The sequence below is a fragment of the Malus domestica genome, chromosome 07 (genome assembly GCF_042453785.1).
Source record: "Malus domestica chromosome 07, GDT2T_hap1".
NCBI lineage: Eukaryota > Viridiplantae > Streptophyta > Magnoliopsida > Rosales > Rosaceae > Malus > Malus domestica.
In genome coordinates, this window is record NC_091667.1 from 18,932,246 (window position 1) to 18,953,998 (window position 21,753).

General features: G+C 39.2%; 1 protein-coding gene across 1 annotated transcript; it reads left to right on the plus strand.

The window, feature by feature from the left end:
- Positions 1-15,707: 15,707 nt before the first annotated feature.
- On the plus strand, positions 15,708-19,607 carry LOC103428489 (1-aminocyclopropane-1-carboxylate synthase 1-like). Its single transcript, XM_008366591.4, has 4 exons — positions 15,708-15,969; positions 16,098-16,229; positions 16,333-16,493; positions 18,364-19,607. The coding sequence occupies exons 1-4, from the start codon at positions 15,799-15,801 to the stop codon at positions 19,409-19,411; spliced, it is 1,512 nt and encodes a 503-aa protein (XP_008364813.1). The 5' UTR covers positions 15,708-15,798; the 3' UTR covers positions 19,412-19,607.
- Positions 19,608-21,753: the final 2,146 nt, after the last annotated feature.

The following is a 21,753-nucleotide window of genomic DNA, read 5'->3' on the forward strand; positions in this document are numbered from 1 at the left end:
CTAGACAAGATCAAGTGCAATTAGTAGCTTTTCTCTCTTTTTCATCTTTTCTTTGGTGGAATTGCTTTTCGTTTCCACTAATCAGCCTGAGTGGATGCACGATAACACCATTCTCTATAGCTCAGATTGCAAAGTCGTCTTCATGAAAGTTGTTCCTTATCTTGTGAACTACAACATATCCAAATTTGAGATCCATCGGAGTAATACAACTTCAGAAATTCAAGTATGATGAGTAACTGTTCATCAATGTTCTGTTAATCCGTCAGACTTGTTGTGAGCTTCGAAACTCCATTTTCTCTTGTTCAGATCAACATACTTTCTTCATGGAAGTTGTTCCTCATCATCTCTTCCATAACATATCAAAAATTCAGAACAAACTAACGGTTGAATATTTCCAGATCTTCGAAACACCGCAACAGCTTTGAAGCTTGCAGAAATCTGACCGTCATGTTTGGAGCTTCAACACTCTAACTTCCGTCGCTCAAATAGAAAAATTTCCTTCGTGAAAGTTGTTCATCTGCTCAAGAACTATAAGATGTCCAAAATTCAGCTCCACTGGAATTAGCTTCGCACTATCTTGATGAAGAGTGTGTGAAGCTTTTATGTGTTTTGGTGTTGAAATTTGGTATTGTAGGTGAAGCTTTGGGGTTGAAGCTTGATAGGTGAAGCTTTATAGGTGAAGCTTTGGTGTTGAAGCTTTATAGGTGAAGCTTTGTGTTTGAAGCTTTATAGGTGAAGCTTTGGGGTTGAAGCTTGATAGGTGAAGCTTTGTGTTTGAAGCTTTATAGGTGAAGCTTTGGTGTTGAAGCTTGATAGGTGAAGCTTTGTGTTGAAGCTTTATAGGTGAAGCTTTGGGGTTGAAGCTTTATAGGTGAAGCTTTTGTTGGCACCATAAATTGATTGTGCTTCGCACTATCTTGATGAACATAGTGCGAAGCTTGGGAGGTTGATACTTGTCCTCCATTGATGAAGATTTTGTTGGCACCATAAATTGATTGTGCTTCGCACTATCTTGATGAACATAGTGCGAAGCTTTGGAGATTGATACTTGTCCTCCATTGATGAAGCTTTTGTTGGCACCATAAATTGATTGTGCTTCGCACTATCTTGATGAACATAGTGCGAAGCTTTGGAGATTTATACTTGTCCTCCATTGATGAAGATTTTGTTGGCACCATAAATTGATTGTGCTTCGCACTATCTTGATGAACATAGTGCGAAGCTTTGGAGATTGATATTTGTCCTCCATTGATGAAGCTTTTGTTGAATTTCCCAATTTCCAATTTCCTCTTCTTTTTTTTTTTTTTTTTTTTTTTTTTTTTTTTTTTTTTGGGAAAACTAGAAATTTGAAAATGTGGGAGAGACAACGTATACAAATTTTGCTTCCATACTGTTAAGCGAGAGATTGTGATGCAAGCCACATCTTGTAGTAGTCGAAGGTTTGGATGAACCATATAAATTGAATTTGCTTCGAACAGTCTTGATCAAAAGCGTTTGAAGCGTTCTATGAGTTGTAGTGTTTGCATTGTTACAGAGGAGAAATGTCTAAAGCAGATGCAAGAGGGCTGAAGAGCTTGATCTTCGTATACCATGCATTGAAGCCATTGTTGGCTTGCAATAAGACTTTGTTGGTGACTATAGCTCTTGTTAGGCATAAGTGCTCCCCTAGTTGAGTTGTAAAGCTTGATGGTTTTTGATTATTTGTGAATGCTAGGAGTTCACATGTACAAGTTGTACCACTCGTCTTCTGGTTAATGGAATGAATGGTAGGTTGCTTTCATCACGTGGTTGGTGGTACGAATGTGAATTCCTTAATCACCTTTCATCACATTTCATCACCTAGTTGGTGACATGAAGGAGAGTACGCGTTGTACATTTTATCACCTGGTTGGTGGCATGAAGGAAAGTACGCGTTGTACATTTCATCACCTGGTTGGTGGCATGAAGATGAGTTCCTTCTTCACCTGATTGGTGATAAGGGTGGCAAGTTTCCAAATAATATTAGAGTACGGGTTGTACATTTCATCACCTAGTTGGTGGTACGAAGGTGAGTTCCTTCATCACCTAGTTGGTGAGAATAAGGGCAAGGTGTCGAGGCACATTGTGGCAAATGTCGAATGACACAAAGTGTGTTGAACCCTTTCGAAGCACAGTTGGCTTATGTATGGATATGTTGGAATGTATGATGTTTATGCATGAATGTGTTGGAATGTATGATGTTTATGTATGAATGTATTGGAATGTATGATGTTTATGTATGAATGTGTTGGAATGTATGATGTTTATGTATGAATGTGTTGGAATGTATGAATGTGTTGGAATGTATGATGTAGATCCTTTGTATAGTCTTGTTGACACATACTTAGATTTTGTTTTGTATTGGAAACATTTGCGTTGAAGCTTCAACACTTGAGTGTTTCATTGCTCAGAATGGAAAAGAGTTTATGGCCGAGTTGGCTAAATCACCTCTTTATTGAATTCATACCAAATGGTATTTGTTACATAGGATGCCGAACGGCTGTAGCTTAACACTTGTACAATGTGAGTCTTATTTGTAATAGTACTTCAAGTGGTCAGCATTCCATGGATGGCCAAGGGTCTTGCCGTCGGAGTTTCTGAGCTTGTAGAAGCCAGGGCGACTGATGCCGACGACCTCGAACGGTCCGTCCCAGTTAGGACTGAGTGTTCCTTCACTCGGGACTCTATCACAGAGTAATCTTTTCTTCAGTACCCAGTCTCCCACTTTGAAAGAGCGAGGTTTGACCCTTGAGTCGTAGTAGTTGGAGATGCGCTGCTTGTAGGCGACATTCCTCAGGTGAGCCTGATTTCTGTGTTCCTCGACTAGATCCATGTTGAGGGTGAGTTGTTTGTCATTCTCACTCTGTATGTAGTTCTGGATTCGGTATGTTGCTTGCTCAAGCTCAACTGGGACAACTGCTTCTGTACCAAAAGCAAGTGAGAATGGAGTTTCTCCTGTGGAAGTCCGATATGAAGTGCGGTATGACCAAAGGACTTGGGCTACGAATTCTGGCCAACAACCTTTAGCTTTGTCCAAGCTAGTTTTCAGAGTGCGCTTGATTATTTTGTTAACGGCCTCGACTTGTCCGTTAGACTGGGGATGGGCTGGAGAGGCAAAACATAAGTTGATGTTGAACTTAGAGCAGAACATCTTGAACTTCTTGTTGTCGAACTGCCGCCCATTGTCCGTGACTATCGCATTGGGAATGCCGAATCTGCAGAGGATGTTCTTCCATACGAATTCTTCTATTTTTCCCTCAGTAATGGTTGCCAAGGGTTCTACTTCAGCCCACTTTGTGAAGTAGTCAACTGCAACGATTGCATAGCGGACCTTGCCTTTCCCTGCAGGCATTGGGCCGATCAAATCAAGTCCCCATTGGGCGAAGGGCCAAGGGCTGATCATAGGAGTGAGCGGCTCGGGAGGGGAGTGAGGGATAGTTGCGTAGCGTTGACACTTATCACATGAGCGAGATATTCTGATGGCATCTTGGTGGAGTGTTGGCCAATAGTATCCTTGGCGAAAAGTCTTGTGAGCTAGGGATCGAGACCCAGCATGATCTCCGCAGACTCCTTCATGTATTTCCCGAAGGACAATTTCCGCCTCCGCAGGTGTAAGGCATCTTAGGTATGGCAGGGTGAAACCGCGCTTGTAGAGTTGGTCATTAATGATCAGGTAGCGGGCAGACTTGTATCGAATCTGTTTAGCTTGGACTTTGTCAATTGGAAGGGTGTCATGAGCAAGGAATTTATAAATTGGGGTGATCCAACTATCTTCTTGTTGTAAATTATACACCTCCGCGACCATGGTGCTTGGTTCTGCCAACAATTCGACATGAATTTTTCTCCCAATCTTGTCTTCCACTGCCGAGGCGAGGCGAGCCAAAGCGTCTGCATGACTGTTTGCCGCTCGAGGAACTTGGGTGATCTGGTAGTGGAAGTGCTTGAGCAAAAGTCGCGTTTGCGCAAGATATGCTGCCATGGAGCTATCCTTAGCATCAAAGTTGTTTGTGACTTGGTTGACCACTAATTGGGAGTCACTGAAGATATCAATTCGTTTAACCCCAAGGTGTTTGGCCAAACGCAAGCCTGCTAGAAGGGCTTCGTATTCGGCCTCGTTGTTCGATGCCTTGAATTTGAAACGAAGAGCGTATTCCATCGCCACTTTGTCGGGGGTAGTGAGGACTAATCCTGCTCCGCAGCCCTGTTGGTTGGATGAGCCATCAACATACAGACTCCATGCTGGGGTCGTTGATTCTACTTTCTGAGCTTCCGATGGTAATGAAGCTACTGCTTCAGGTGTAGAAGCAATGTCAACATGATATGTGAAGTCGGCGATGAAATCTGCTACTGCTTGACCTTTTTCGGCTGGTTTTGGTTGGTAGGAGATGTCAAACTCACCCAATGCTATCGCCCATTTGATCATTCGTCCAGACGTGTCAGGACTCTGGAGTATCTGTCGAAGAGGGTGATTGGTAAGCACGATGATGGCGTGTGCTTGGAAATAAGGGCGAAGTTTCCGAGCAGACATGACCAATGCTAGAGCTAATTTCTCAATGTTGGAGTATCGTGTCTCCGCATCTTGTAGGGCCTTGCTAGCGTAGTAGACGGGCCGTTCGACACCACTGTCCATTCGAATAAGAACAGAACTGACTGCTGAAGCCGAAACCGATAGATAGATGATGAGAGTGTCACCAACTTCTGGTTTGGAGAGCAGAGGGGCTTTACTCATGTACTCTTTGAGGTTCCTGAATGCCTTGGCACATTCCTCCGTCCATGTAATGTACTTCTTATTTCCCTTGAGTGCTTTGAAGAAAGGAGCACATCTGTCTGTGGCCTTAGAGATGAATCTGGTTAAGGCTGCCACCTTGCCAGTAAGGCTTTGGATGTCTTTTGAAGTTATTGGCTCTTTCATGTCGAGGATTGCTTTGATCTTTTCAGGGTTAGCTTCAATGCCTCGTTGGCTAATCATGAAGCCTAAGAATTTGCCAGAGCCCACGCCGAAGGCACATTTGTTGGGGTTCAACCTCATTCGATACCTCTTTAGAATGGTGAAAGTTTCAGATAGGTTGGTGATGTGTTGGTCAGCATGTTTGCTTTTGACTAGCATATCATCAACGTAAACTTCCATGTTCTTCCCAATTTGTTCCGCGAACATTGAATTGACCAGTCTCTGATAAGTTGCTCCTGCATTCTTTAGGCCGAAAGGCATGACTTTATAGCAATATAGTCCCCTGTCAGTAGTGAAGGCTGTGTGTTCTTGGTCTGAGGGGTTCATGAGGATTTGGTTGTATCCTGAATAAGCGTCCATGAAGCTCAAGAGCTCACACCCTACCGTAGAGTCTATAAGTCTATCAATGAGAGGAAGGGGGAAACTATCCTTCGGGCATCCTTTGTTTAGGTCGGTGTAGTCGACACACATTCTCCACAAGATCTTTTGAAGCAGGAGACTTTCCTTGGTCGGATTTTTCTTAACAAGGACAACATTTGCTACCCATGTTGGGTAATTGACTTCACGGACGAAGCTTATGTCCTTGAGTTTTTCAACTTCTGCTTTCATCGCCTCGTATCGTTCAACATCATAAGATCTTCGCTTCTGTTTTACTGGTTTGGTCTTGGGATCAATACTCAAGTGGTGACAGATGATATCGGGAGAGATGCCCGGCATATCTTTATATGACCAAGCGAAGACCTCAGCGTTCTCTTGCAAAAAGGAGATCAGCGACAACCGAAGGGGTGGTGACAAAGTGGTGCCAATATTCACCATGCGGTCTGGATGGTCTTTGGAGATAGAGATCTTCTCTAACTCTTCAGCGGGTTGTGCTTGCGGGGTGAATGAGTCATCTCGAGGGTCGTCGGGTTGACTGTTGCCATCCTGAAGACCCGAGTTGGATTCATCTGGACTGGTCTTTACGACTTGGTTATGTATAAAGAGAGTCTCCTTGGGGACAGGCAGGTGTTGTTGTTTGACTGAAGTGTTGTAACATGATCGAGCACTAAGTTGATCTCCCCTGATGTACCCATTGCCGAAAGGGGTTGGAAACTTCATCAACAACATATGTGTGGATACCATGGCCTTGAGATCATTGATGCATGTGCGCCCAAAGATGACATTGTATGCCGTCGGGCAGTTGACCACTAGGAAGTTAGTGGTAATAGTAGCTGTGTAGGGGCATGTACCAATGGTGAAGGGTAAGTGTATACTCCCTAAAGGTTGCACGATATCGCCAGAGAAGCTTATCAGAGGAGAAATCGAGCGATCGAGCAAGTGTTCAGCTACATTAAGTGCCTTGAAAGCTTCAGCAAACATGATATTGACTGAAGCACCTGTGTCTATCAGGATTCGTTTCACATCAAAATTTGCTATGTGAGCTTCCACGATCAGCGGGTCATTGTGAGGGTAGATGATACCTCTTTCTTCCTCAGGGTAGAAACATATTGGATCCCAGTTAGGCTTTTGATACTTGCCTCCTCTGATGTCTTCCACGTGAAACACTTGATGGCCAGGTCTCAAAGTTCGTTCACTACTTTTCATGGCCCTATTGGAAGATTCATACATGGGTGTGCCGCCGCTTATGGAATATATCACATTCACCTGGCGTTGGTTACGGTTATCCCTTGGAGGGTGAAGGAGGAACTGATCAATTTTTCCTTCACGTGCCAAAGCTTCAATATGGTCACGGAGGATAATGCACTTCTCACTATCATGGCCATTATACTCGTGGTAGCAGCAAAACATGCCCGTGTTCTTCGTGGACTTGTAATCTGGCTGTCTTGGCTTTGGCTTTGGTATCAGGTGAGCTATACTGGGGTAGATGGCAGCACATGTAGCATTCAAAGAGGTGTATGTCTCATACCTCGGGGTAGGGCCTGTCTTGACACGTGATTGGCCCACTGCGTTGACTGCCTGGGGGCGGGCATTATTGTGACGATATCCTGAGTTATCGCGATAGTGCCCCTTGTTCTTTTTATTAAAATGAGATTGGTGAGGATGGAAGTCCTTCCTTTTGCCCTGAGATTGATATGTCTGCTGACTTGGCGAAGCATTAAATGAGGCAGGGGGGTGTGCTGCTACCATTTGGAAGGTTGAGGTCTTTTCATTCGGTTGGATCTGGCCTCCACTCCCTACTTGCTGATAAGGGGTGACTGTAGGGGGTTTCCCTTGATATGTCCTTGCCTCGGCGGAGGCATGGTTGTAAGCTTGTGTCATCACCTCAGAGTAAGTCTTCCAAGTGTTGGCATTGATCATGTACTTGAAGAAACAGTCATGTAAGCCTGCAGTGAAAGCCTTGAGGGCGGTCTTGTCATCTGCCTCAGCGCAGCGAGAATACTCATGGCTGAAGCGGCCAGCGTACTTTCGTAATGACTTGTCCGGCTTCTGGTGAATAGTGTACAAGTCATCTGCGGAATGCAAGCGATCGGTCTGGAAGATGTGTTGAGAGACAAACAGCTTTCTCAACTCTTCAAATGAATCTACTGTCTCAGGTGGAAGACGGCAATACCAGTTTAAAGCTCCGCCAGAGAGGGTGGAGGGGAAGAGAAGGCACCGTTCTTCGTCGGTGTGTCCCCGGTATACCATGGTGGACTCAAAGAGGTTAAGGTGTTCAATCGGGTCTTCCCTTCCAGTATAGAGCTGTAAGTCAAGCTTCTGCTTTGTCTTCGCTTGGAGGGGAGTGTTGAGGATCATTCTTGTGAGAGGGCCAGGCCTGGGTTGGTTCCAGTCAGGTATCTCGGCTTGACGTTCAGCCTTCAGCTTGTTTACTTCCTCAAGGAGCTGCAGGACAAGGGGGTCCTGAGTGGAGTCGTGCACCACTGAAGTTTTCTTCTTTAAGTCCCCATCACCTCTTGGAAGTAGGAAAGTTTGATCAAGATAGCGTGATCTTTCTCTGGACTCGCCACACTGACTTCTAGAGTAAGTATGTCGGAATGTTTCCGAGTCCCCAGTACCTTCATATTCTTCTGGGACTTGTTGCCCCTTATCTAGATTGGCGGCTGGCCTGGGTCGTGGAAGAGGACCGAGTCTTTCAGAAACCCTTGGGTCATTGATCTTCGAGCTTATGTGGATGGGATTCTCTCGACGTTGCTTTAGGAAGTCTCGACAATCGCGATAGATAGCTTTTGATCCTTCCACATCCTCTGTGAGGAGGTGTTTTCCTCTACTTCTCCTGCTTCGGGTTGAAGCAGCTGGGTTGAGAGAAGTCTCATGTTGATTATCACATTGATGTGTAGCTCGATCCCTATCAGGGATGTCCGTGTCGGATATCGGCGACCCTCCGTGTTGGGGGGCATTCAGTTGATTGTTGACCTCGACAGGGGCGACGAGCTTGTGTGTTTGAGCCTGCCTAGCCTCGTGAAGCATCTCGAAAAGTTTTTCATATTGTTCCTGGAGGACTTCATTCTTCATCGCTATCTTGTTGTTCTGAACCTCTAGCTCATCGACTTTAGCTTGAAGAGTAACTCTATTTCCTTCCTGCTTTCGTTGCTTCATACTAGGTCCAGCAGGGGTGTCATTCTGTGTGCTGTGGCTTCTTTCGCTCCCCATATCGGCGAGAGATGCTTGGCCAAAAGAGAGTGTACGAGCGGTGGAAACCAGCTTGACAAAGTTGAAGAGAGTGGGAATAAGTGTCGTTTCCCACAGACGGCGCCAAATGTTGATGCACAAAATCAGCGAAGACTTTGGTACAACAGAAAGTGTCAGGTTTTGTGACCTTCGCTTGGTTGCTTCGGTCACTAGTGAGGATAAGTACGTAAATGAATAGAGACAGAGAAGCAAACACAGGATGTACGTGGTTCACCCAGATTGGCTACGTCCACGGAGTAGAGGAGTTCTCATTAATTGTGAAGGGTTTACACAAATACATAGGTTCAAGCTCTGGTTTAGTGAGTTCTAGTGAATAGTTTAGTACAAAATGACATTAGAGATTGTTGTGGGAGAATGATCCCTATTTATAGAAGAGAGTTTCTAGTTTTGTTCTAATATTGACACATGTCGTGTTGTGATTGGCTTCTGATGTTGACACGTGTCGCGCTGTGATTGGCTTCTGATGTCGACACGTGTCGCATTGTGATTGGCCTTCTGGTTGAAGGGAAACTCTTCTGGGTCCTTGACGGTATAACGTTGACCGGTGCTCAGTAGTTTCGGGATTAGTCAAGTATGTTACAAACAAAATTAAACAACATTATTTTCGGAGAGGACACTGCACCATGCACAATGTACACAACGTATGAAGCTGTAGTCAGAAGAAATGGCAAGAAGAATTATTGTACTATACATAAGAAAAATGGAAAGAGAAAAAGAACTGAGATTTTCATTACATAGATGAGCAGCAGCAGCTGATAGGGATGGTTGCCCGATGAGCAGCAGCAGCTGATAGGGATGGTTGCCCATCAATCCATGCGGGCGTGGGCTACAGCTAACATGCTGCTGCTGCATGCTGGGAAGTTTTCCCCCTTGCCTTGCCGGGTCTAGCAAAAGATGTAGATTTTTTTTTATTGAATGAAGCTAAAGATGTACATTATGTGTGTGTATTTCTGGACTAAGGACCACGCTTAATAGAGACTTTACGAGACTTACATATGTACGATATGTTGAGATCGCCAAACATAATAACGTGACATAAGATTTTGGGTTCCCCACTCATTTTCTGATTGATTTTATGTTAATTAGAATTCGATCGCTTAAATTTACCATCATGATATATACGAGAACATACGATAGATATATTCTTGTATCACTTACTACACATGTTGGTGTCACTTAATACACATATGTATTCTTATAGATCTACCAAATTTATTTATAACCAATATTGTCCTTATTATTGATGCTGCAACGAGTTTTAATACTTTACATGTCTATACTAAGAGCAAGTCCACCTCTAAAAAAATACGTTGGCACTCAGCCCATTTAGGGTTGGTTTGGTATTGATGTGCTTTGAAAAAAAACTGCTTCTGTTATGCTGTGAGAATAAGCTTATTTTTGTTGCTTCACGCTTTCAGTTTTTTTTCACCAAAAACTGTGAAATTAAGCTCTTTTTAAGTGTTTATCAAATACCTTTTCGAGCTCAATTTTTTTTATACCCACTTTTTTTATAAAAGCACCTCAGTACCAAATCAGTGCTTAATCCACTCAGTGAACAGTGATAGACCCCATGAACAATAAATTGGCCAAATGCTTCCCCACCCCTAAAAAATGCGCTGGCACAAACGATCTCCACCCCTACAAAATGCGTTGGCACCCAACCCATTTAAAATATTATTAATTTTTTATAAAATAATAAATTTTAAATTTAGTTTTAGAGGAAAAATTTTTACGTATTTTTAACAATTTTTACGTATTTTTAACAATTTTTAATATTTTTTTTTAATTTTTATTTAGTAAATTAATCTGAACCATTGGATTTGAAAAAGATTCAAATCCAACATCCATTGTGCCTTTTTTTTGGCAAAAAATGTGGACCGTTGATCTGTGGATCGGACCGCCCATTGAAAATCCAACAGTTAAGAAAACTAGCCTTTGGTTTTCAAATTCAATTTTCTTTTACCATTGAAAATCCAACAGTTAAGAAAACTAGCCGTTGAAAATCCAACAGTCTAGAACGAGCCACGTGGCCACCCATTAGAACCAGGAGTGCTCCTATTCATGCGGGCCCCACCCACTTTTTCTTGTCAGGGATGCGCGGCCACTTGACGTCATGCTGGCATCAGCGTAACGTCACATAGGCCGCGCCTTGGCTCAGCACATTCTAGGGCGGCCTATAGGACGGCTTGGGCTGGGTGCCAGCCTATTAGGCTGGGCTGGAGGAAATTGGCTAGGTGCCAGGCCATTTTGACTACTGTGAGCCGGCTTATCACCTCCCGGTGGACTTGCTCTAATAGAATGTACGCAAAATTTAAAATTTTATGAAAAACCTCAATAGGCACACGAATCGATTAAACATTTTATCCAAAGTGTATAGCGGCATTGTCCCCATAGATTATGGGTAAATCTTCTGCCAGTGAAGTTTTTCTTATATATACTTGTGTTACGTAACAACGCGATTGAAGGAAATTGAAATTTTATGATAAAATTATTTGGCATTATAGGAAGTAGTTAGTAGTCTGACTTCTAATAAGCATTTGATGTTAAATTTTTATTCACGTCCTCACACGCCTCTTCACATATGACAAATTTTCAAGACTAACATGTGGGCAACACAAGTTGGGCAAGGTGAAAAATGTGTGGTTGTTGAGCTTCACCGTAAGTCAACATGTTATAATACCATGAAAGAAGTTGAGATTCTATCATAAAATTAATCTGAAATATAGTAAGGAGCCCAACTCCTTATTATAATCACAAACAATGTTTGATAAAATTATAATGTTCACTATTTCTTCACATCATGACACACATATATCCGCCACTACATATTCACGTATGTATCTATATATGAAATATGGTGTAAGTACGTATTATCCATGCATGGTGTCACTACTAGAAATTACTGTTTGCTCGACAAAATTTTGCCTATCAGAAACACATTCATTGGGCAAATTCCTGAAAAAGTGTGATGAATTACATACTCACCAAGGTTTAGTGATCAAATAGTTGTATTGACTGTCACTTGTCAAATAGTTAGTGAATTTGTTATCATTGTATTCTTAGATTCATCATTAATCAATTATAGTTTCTTTTGCTTCTTTCTTCACTCTCTAGAATTCTCTCGAACTTGTTCGACTCTTCTTCTTCCTCTCTATTTTTTCTATATGGTTTACATGGTATCTTCGCTAATAAAGCTAATCGCTTGGTGAATTTTTCCAATCTTGGTTTCTTCTACTGCTTCTCAGTTTCTGTGATCTCGGTCTCTTATTCTTCTCCTTTCTCAATTCTGGGGTTATTCCTCAATCTTAATTCTTCAATTTCTTGAGTAATTTTTCAACCTAGTTCTAACTTTTGGACTAACAATAATTTAGTGGTAATTTTATATGAAGTCCACCCTAATCAGTGAAATTAGCTGCATCCTAAAGAAAATTGGTCCACTTCACCCCACATGTTCACAGAACAGAGTCAGTCAATCATCCATGTATAATAGACGGAAAATATCATAGTCTGTCTCCTCTTGTGAAAATTCTTGATTTCAACAAATGTCACCTTGCCACACAGTTTATTAGAAGAATTTAGAATTTTTTGGGTGTGACATTACCAAATAAAGTTAACCAACATGTTCTGAATTAATATAATGTTGAATAATAAAAATCACGTGTTTCAACATGATCAAATCAGGGATAAATAACACGGCAGTGGTGCGTTGCCTCTCCTTGGCGATTGGCCAAATCCATGACTGCTGCTCGTAATAGCCACGAATTGAAAAGATTTTTCAATGTATTGAGAATAATTCGGTATACTAATTGTCATAAGTGATTGGATATTTTAAATATAAAATTTCAACCAGTTATATTATCACACGATATCTAAGCTGATTGATAATTTTATCTACGGAGTGAGCATATTGTTCGGATTTTTTGTAGTGCTGCATGGTGTGCATGCTGAGCCATATTTCCGTACAACGTAATTCAACTCTGAAATATATCTAAAAAAGAAAAAAAAACGCGGTTTACACAAGAAAAGGAGACCATGATGAAATTGGAATCCAAATCTTGACCCACTTGTGACTATCTACCCAAATTCTATATTGGGGCACTTAGTATATGCTCACTCTGTTGCATTGCCGCCTCAGTCTTTTTGTTTTATTTTATTTTGAATAATGCTAAGGGGACCAAAACCAAATTTACATACTAAATGATGTGATTGGTGATTATTGAATTATTATTTAAGCGTTAATTAACATGCTTATTTTTTATTGGTAATAAATTATTTGGTTTGTAAATTTAGTTTAAATTTTTTGTCTCCCTAGCATTACCTTTTTATTTTAGTTTAGTGTGTAAAAAATGCTTCGCAAGACAGCTCTTTTCTAACTACAGGGAAAAGTTGAGAGTTCTATAAATCATACAATTTTTTTTTTTTTTTTTGCATGTGATCCAATATCCTAGTAGATAACGTGTTGCGTTCTAGGTTCGAAACTCCCATATCCCCTTGAACTCTCCCCACTTCCCCTCATTATAGTAAAAACAATTTAAAATAAAATATAGAAAATCTAACTAATTAGGAATATGATTATACCGAAGCAAAATTTGATTTTTCTTTATTTTTTTCAATACATAAGATATTATCTACACTAAGGGATAAAAGAGTGGGCTAAGCCTCACAATGGGCTAGCCATTATAATTTGGTTTGAGTTCGTCTTTGATAATAATCAACCTAAGACCTCTCACTTACAAATAAAGAGAAATACTATTAGACCGTAATACTAAGTGATTGATTTTTCTTTATGTGACAGGTTTATATATATATATATATATATATATATATATATATATATATATATTTGTGTGTGTGTGTAAGGCAAATGACTTTTACATTCCATTTTTTCTAGGTTGTTGAATTCGAAAAAAAAAAAGTACAGAAGAAAAATGAATGCGCAGAAATCAATTTTTTATATATAACCAGGGTAAGTACGCTTTCTCACTAAAACTTTGAACCCTCATGGTTTGAATTTTTGACCTGCAATTAGAACTGCTTAAAAAATAACAATTATGTTTCACATACCACCATACTGAGGAATTTGTTAGGTGCACGCATGCCTCGCTAAAACATGCTTAAATGCTTAGGAGGAGCAACTTGCACATAATAGTTAACTGCTGGTCAGCCAAATATGACTGCTGTGCGAACTTGGTTCCGGTGAAAAATATTATTCAAGTATCTTGGTAAGTAGATACCGACGTCTCTTAAATGTATGAACACTCATAAAGAGGTCAAAAAGTAATTTTAGCATCTTGTTAAAAAAAATTAAACCAATCATATTTCGTACTTTAGAAAATTATAATGACTACAAACCAATAAAATTTAGATATATTGGTCTAAAGTAATATATTAAAACAATCGCCATTAGAGAGCTACTGGAAGTCATCTTCTCTCTTCTCAAATTTAATTAGCTAGCTCTTGAAGAATCCCTTTGTTCTAATGGAAGTACAAAATGGATAAAGAAGTGTGGGCTTGCACAGCACGACAAGTGTATAGATTTTATCACAAAGTCTCAGTACCATTATAATAGAACCATTCATTAATTATTGGTTCTTATTTCATCATTGATTACATGAAGTCATATTGAATAATTGAAAAATTGAATGTACATTTTGACAGTCTTGAAATATAATGTACTATAATGTTTAAAGGTGCGATACAGAAATATTTTGAGTAGATGATTTGAAAGTATATATGTAAGTTGTGTGACATTATACTAGTATGATAGAGCAAACCAATACGTACGTATAGGAATGAGAGTTGGTAGTATCTCAAGTACCTAGCTGTGCACCCGTATTAGCAAATATGAAAGGGATGCTTAAATTCAATGACAAATATGCCCTAAAGTCAAATACACAATCATCGCCTTCAGTTGGTGCTATACTACTTTTGGGTGTACATGTTTTATCTTTCAAATCTGAAATTTGAGATTTGTATTAACCTATAGAGTAACAAGAAGCAACCCTCTCCACCCACCCACAGCCCACAGACCACCTTTAATTTTGCTTGGCCTTCAGAGACCACCGCGTGAACTAAACCAAAAGGTTGGGGGGCCGGAAAGTACATTCATTTGAGATGTTCATCAGCTATCTGTGGCATGGATCATGGAATAAGTCGATTTCCAACCATTTAGGAACTATGTAATTGCATTGTCATTCCAGCACACGAGGGACTTGGAATTTTAGTAAAGATGGCAAAGTAATGCAATTGATCAAATTAACGTGGAGGAAAAGTCCACACAATGTGTGAGTCTTGTGCATTTACGATCAAATCACAAGTTCTAACTATACGCTTTCAGTCAGCGCCAAAATCTTCATTCTTTCTCTCATGGTGTTTCAGGGAAGCTTCGTTCCTAGAAACATAAACACCACGCATGCAGCGAACAAAAAAAATTAACACAATAGAAAATACCTAATTAACAAGAAAGTGAAAAACAACTTTCTATATGAGTGAAAAACCACAAATAATGCGTCTGTATGCTATATATATCGGTATCTTATTCATTATAAACAAATGAAGTTGAGATTAATTTGAATAAATGATATTGTGTCTGTGTCTTATATTGTGTATGACGACATTATCATATGGTATATCAATTATAAAAATAATGTAACTGTCGCACCGTCAATCGTAAGTGTTTTGTGAAAAAGTGATGTATTATATAAGGATCACCAAGAGGTACACTACTGGTGTACACGTGGTTGTGCAGGGTATTACATGCTTGATGGTTCGGTATCATAGACAACATGCAAGCTTTACGACTCATTGACCAACGCTACCATAATTAAATTTGTACTTCCATTCTTCAAAAAATTTTTATTTGTGACGGGAACACACATGGTACACTACGTGTTTTTATGCAAGTAGTAAAAAATTTTAATTTTTAAGTTATTAATCTTTTAACACACATAACCCACCATTTATATAAAAACACGTGATGTAGGAATATCAAAACGGACTTTTCCCTCAAATTTTGGTTCCTGTGCTGCTTGCCAATCAATCTTCCACTGCCTATAAATTCCACAACTGCCTTACCCTTTGCCTCACACTTTATGGCTTGAAAAAACAATCACTACTGTCGTTCCAGACTTCCAGCAACAATATTATATATCATTCCCCCTCCAGCAATATAGCTTGTGTATTTGTTCTTTGAAACCAAGAAAATGGCATCATCTGCAAGTGAACATAGCTTACTGCTATCGAAGATTGCAACCAATGAACAACATGGTGAGAACTCGCCGTACTTCGACGGATGGAAGGCGTACGATCAAAACCCTTTTCACCCAACTGAAAATCCTGAGGGTGTAATCCAGATGGGCCTTGCAGAAAATCAGGTTTGCACTGCTCCGTTGTTTTTCTTCACATTTTGCACTGCCGAACACAAAATGCATAAGTTATTACATTATAGTTAAGAAGTAATTAACCTAACAAAATGCATGGTTTAACTTTCGTTTGTTTCCAGCTTTCCCTTGATTTGGTTGAAGAATGGATTAGGAAAAATCCCAAAGCCTCTTTATGCACTGCTGAAGGAGTTGAGAAGTTCAGAAGCGTGGCCAATTTTCAAGATTACCATGGCTTCCCAGAGTTCAGACAGGTATACATACACACACATACGCATGCATGGAATGGTCCATGGAAATCAATTATTCAGTAATTAGCATTATAATTAATTTGCAATAATCCTAATTAATTTTCAGGCCATTGCTACGTTCATGTCGAAAGCAAGAGGTGGCAGAGTCACGTTTGATCCTGACCGCGTAGTGATGAGTGGCGGAGCCACTGGAGCAAACGAGCTGGTCATGTTCTGTTTGGCTGACCCCGGCGATGCTTTCCTTATCCCCTCACCGTACTATCCAGCGTATGTCATGCTTCCTTCATATCTTTCATTTCAAATATTGTGTTAAATTTGTTTTTAGATTTTTTTTTTCCGTACGTACTTTGCAAATTATATTCCGTGCTGAATAGATGAGTGCTTAATTCCTCCAAGAGCCACCAATTTTTTTTTAAAAACATTTTAGAAAAAATGGTCTTTGAGATTGGTATAACTCCACACTTTAATCTCTGAGATTTTAAATCAATAGAACTAGTCCCTAAATTCATTCGCTGTCAATCATTTTGATCATTCCATAGAAAATTCATGTTAAGTAAGGACCAAAATGATAAAAATGCATTTAATTTAATAAACAATAAACCAAAATGCTTTAACAAAAATTGAGGGTATTTTTGTCATGTTATTTATTTAACATAGATTTTTTACAAAATGACCAAAATGATTCATGGTGGACAAACTCAGTGACTGGTTCTATCGATTTTAAATTTCAGAGACCAAATTGAGGAATTATTCCAATTCTAAAGACCATTTAGCTAAAATTTTAATTTTTTTATTTCATTCGTTTGGTTGACTACGTGTGTTTTAATATGTACACACAATAGAGTAGTGAGTTTAAGAATTTGCTAGAAAGAAACTTGTGGAGTCCAAGTCATGGGCTTGACCACAAGGTTTTGAATCCTTAAAGTCACTATTCTAAAAATCTTCACCTAGCGCCGCCTAGGCATCAGATAGCTGACCACCACCCCAATTAATGTCTATGTGTTTGATAATTAAGAAATGGTGCCTAGACCTGCTGAGGCGCCCGCCTAGATCACCTAAGCAACCGCCTAGTCCGCCAAGACCCACCTATGAACCTGCCTAAGTTGCAACTCACTTAGGCAGAAAATAGATAACTTTCATTTTGCATTTTATTTTTTTCAATAAATTGTAAGAGACTTGTTGAATACTTAAAAGAGCACACATTATATACTTGGTCCCTATATTTTCATTATGTTTCAATACTTCATAATATATGTGTCATTCTATTTTGTAGTTTATGATGAAATTATATATATATTAAGTATAAACAGATACTTATTTACATGAAATATAATGGATTTAGTTAAATCCGCCTAGCCGCCTAGCCACCTAGTCGCTAGGCCCCAGCTCACCATCCCACTAGCGCCTAACATTTTTTAGAACCTTGCTTAAAGTAAGCACATATTTGGGTTTTTATATTAAAGATCAACATATTTGGTCCAACTGAGAAAGAGAGAATTGTAATATTTAAAAAAAATTATGTTTTGGTCAGGGGAATTTCCATATCTGGAACGCCCCCGTGCGTTTAGGGTCATAATCAAGTACAAATAATAAGGATTATCATCGACGATCACATACTTTTCTTTTATATGTATATGAGAAGGTTTAAACTTTGAATCTAGTCTACTCTTACTCATTTCTCTACACTTGATTTTAACGATCATGTACTTTAATTAGTATGATATGATTCTATCAAACTTGCAATAGTATTAAGGTAGATCATAAGAACTAGTTAAGACTTTTGAGTCCATTGTTGAAATTTAGTATAATATCAAAGCCACACGCATCAATCCTCAACCATACATTCACATTGGATGATAATTCAAATCAGATTACATAGTCTGCGTAGTTTACAGCTGGATGTTTAGGCAAAACTCCAACTTCGTTTTCTTCTCATCATGAGTTGTATAAAGTCTTAATCTTCGTACCGTTATGTTAAAATTTTCCAATTAGCTTCAATTTCTGTTCTCATGTATTTCTTACCAAACTTAATATGCTCAGTGGGCTAATTGCAAGTCACCAAGCTAATTTAGAAGCTTAATTAACTAATTTTACTCATAATTAATTATTAATTAAGAATTCATATTTCTAACTGCAGATTTTACCGAGACCTCGGATGGAGAACTGGAGTCCAAATTGTCCCAGTCGATTGTGATAGCTCCAACAATTTCAAAATAACCAAAGAAGCAGTGGAAGCAGCTTACGAAAAAGCCAAAAACAGCAACATCAATGTGAAGGGCTTGATCATAACAAACCCATCAAATCCATTGGGCACAACCCTTGACAAAGACACACTTGAAAGCCTGGTCGCATTCATAAACCAAAACAACATTCACTTGGTTTGTGATGAAATCTATGCAGCCACAGTCTTCAGCTCCCCAAAATACACATGCATCACCGAGGTCATACAAGACATGGATTGCAATCCCAACCTAATCCACATTGTCTACAGTTTGTCCAAGGACATGGGGTTTCCCGGTTTGAGGGTCGGCATTGTTTACTCCTACAACGATGATGTGGTGAACATCGGTCGAAAAATGTCAAGTTTCGGGCTGGTCTCATCCCAAACACAACACATGCTCGCATCAATGCTATCGGATGAAGATTTTGTCGAGAAGTTCCTTGCGACAAGCTCAAAAAGGCTTGTGAAGAGGCACGGGGTCTTCACGAAGGGGCTTGAGGAAGTGGGAATTAGCTGTTTGAAGAGCAATGCAGGCCTCTTCTGTTGGATGGACTTAAGGAGGCTGTTGAAAGATCAAACATTCGATGGAGAAATGGTGTTGTGGCGTGTGATTGTGAACGAAGTGAAGCTCAACGTTTCGCCGGGCTCTTCGTTTAAATGTGTGGAGCCTGGTTGGTTTAGGGTCTGCTTTGCCAACATGGATGATGACACTGTGGAAGTTGCACTCAAAAGGATTAGGGCACTTGTAGGGCAAGGAAAGAAAGCTCAAGAACAAGCACAAGTGAAAAGTACTAAGAAGCGTTGGCAGAGCAATCTAAGGCTGAGCTTTTCATCGTCAACAAGAAGATTTGAGCAGGAAGGTGTTAGTGTTTTGTCACCACACATGATGTCTCCACATTCACCAATGTCTCACTCGCCTTTCGTTCAAGCTAAAGAGTATTGGGACCTATACTCTAGTGTGTAAGGGTTTTGGATAATAATTAGTGAGGTTGATTATGTTTTTAATTTCGTTTTGGACGTACTCATGATAATTTTTCCCCTTATAATTACTTTAGATGCTGATTATGCAGCTGACAAGTCACAAAGGGTAGCTATTAGCTAGATTGATATATTAATTTTCTATCAGTGTAATGACTTGGACTATGTAATTAATTCAGGTAACGAACCTCTTAATTAGAATGAGTATAATAATTTTCTTTAGTCCAGGATATAGTATTTAATTTGCTTGGCCCCGTATGACTCTCAACTGTATAAACCACTAATTTATTTTGGAAAAAAATGTTACAAAGACTCTGTTTTTTATTGTATTTTGTATGACAGATAATGTGACGGTTGATAGTTGTATATTTTTTTAATGCTTAAATAAGGAGTTAAACCATCAAATATCACATTATGTGGTATGCAAAATATGATTCAAGTAAATAATTTCTCTAACATCATATCACTCGTTTATCTTTAAAGGAAAGGGATCCCTTGCACCAAATCCACATAATCCACCAATCTGGACCCTTGAAATTTGATCCAACAGAGCCCCTTTAAATGTTATAATAACTTTAACCGTTGGATCAAATTTCAAGGGTCCGAATTTGTGGATTATGTGGATTAGGTGGAAGGGATCCGGAGGATCCCTTTCCATCTTTAAAATGCATGCGCAAAATGCATGCATGCTTGTATGACTTTGAAAGCTGAACTAGTATTAACTCGTTTGAATGTGCTTTTAAAATGACTAAAAATGCTTTGGGTGAACATGTTTTTAGAATTAATTCTTAGTAAAAATGCAAATAAATCTTGGAAAAGCACTTGAAGTGCTTCGTAAAAGAAGCACATAATTGGTACTTCTTACATAAAGCACTTTAAGTGCTTTTGGAATCCAAAAACATTTTTTCTAAAAGCGTTTTTAGTTATTTTAAAAGTACATCTAAACGAGCTATATATCTCTATTATCTCCTCTTTTGACAATTGTAGTACAAGTATAAGTAGGGATCGTTCTGGATCGGGGATTAGGAGGGCTTGCTAATAACCTCTAAACTGACTCAAAAACATAAAACTAAACTTAAAAACACTTAACAATACTCACAAGACTCAAAGCAAACTTAAAATACTCAAACCAGCTTAGAACAACTAAATAAACTTAAACTAGACACTAGGAATAACTTTGGACGAAAATTGACTTTTACTTGAATCAAAACATTTAAAAACACAAATTAAAACAGATTATAACTAATTAGACACACTAAAGTAAAGGGGGATTAAGTTTTGGACAAAGTTGAAACAAACAAACAAGTATGAAAAACTAGACAGATTGTAAAACAAATTTGAGAAATAAGATGATGGATGGGATAGCTAGAGATTTTTTCTCCACACATGACATGTATGCAAATAACTCGATTTCCAGTTACTACTTCATTGAATTATGAACGACAATGCTCCAAATTAACCGTGACATCACTAGTTAACTTTCAAATTTTCCTTGTTTTATTGGATTGGATGACATCATTCGACAACCCAAAACATACTTCTAAAGTTCCCTACATGACATCATAATGAAGATACAATAAAAGATCATTACGTTTAATGAAAATCATAAGCATTGACAAAGCACTTGCAACTATGACATCATGTCACTCATGCTAGGAATTGAACTTAACGCGATCGTTTATAAGCGACCTTTATTACATGTGAATATAAGTTTGTAACGATTATGTGAAACTTCCTTATATTCTAGCAACGGATTTATGCATGCCAATTAAGTGTCGACCCTTTGTTAACAAATACAAATAAGTTATCAATCAAATAGTTAAGCCAACTGCATTCACGATTCAAGAGTTCATAACTGGATTTTATCAAATTATATTGCACACATAATCATGGCTTTGAAATCACCCCTAGCCAAGAGGGGTTTAGCCACTCATATTCACAACAAAACAAAAGAAAATGAATTTAAACATTGGAAACAAAAGAAAGAAAACACCTAAACGCTCTAATGATCCAAGTTGGACAACAAGCACGTCCAAGCATTTTCCTTCCCTTCCTTTGCTACGGCACAAGGTGTTGGTGAGTGTTTGAAGGTTTGTTTGTATGGAGGAATGGATGTGTTTGGATGAATGTTGTATTGAATGCGGCAAAGAGTGGAGAATTGTGTAGATGATGTGTGTGTGTTTTGGATCGATGTCTTTTTTCTCCCTTGTTATGGTGAAGGGTGGATGTATTTATAGGCTAGGGAGAGGACCACCATCTAATTAAGGTGGTAGTGGTGTATATTGTGGTAATGAGTGGATGTAATGGGTGTAGTGGGTGAATGTTGGG

Coding starts and splice junctions, on each gene's coding strand:
- LOC103428489 (XM_008366591.4), top strand. CDS start 15,799: ATGGCATCATCTGCAAGTGAACATAGCTTACTGCTATCGAAGATTGCA. Junction 15,970..16,097: donor TGGGCCTTGCAGAAAATCAG/GTTTGCACTGCT, acceptor GTTTGTTTCCAG/CTTTCCCTTGATTTGGTTGA. Junction 16,230..16,332: donor GCTTCCCAGAGTTCAGACAG/GTATACATACAC, acceptor ATTAATTTTCAG/GCCATTGCTACGTTCATGTC.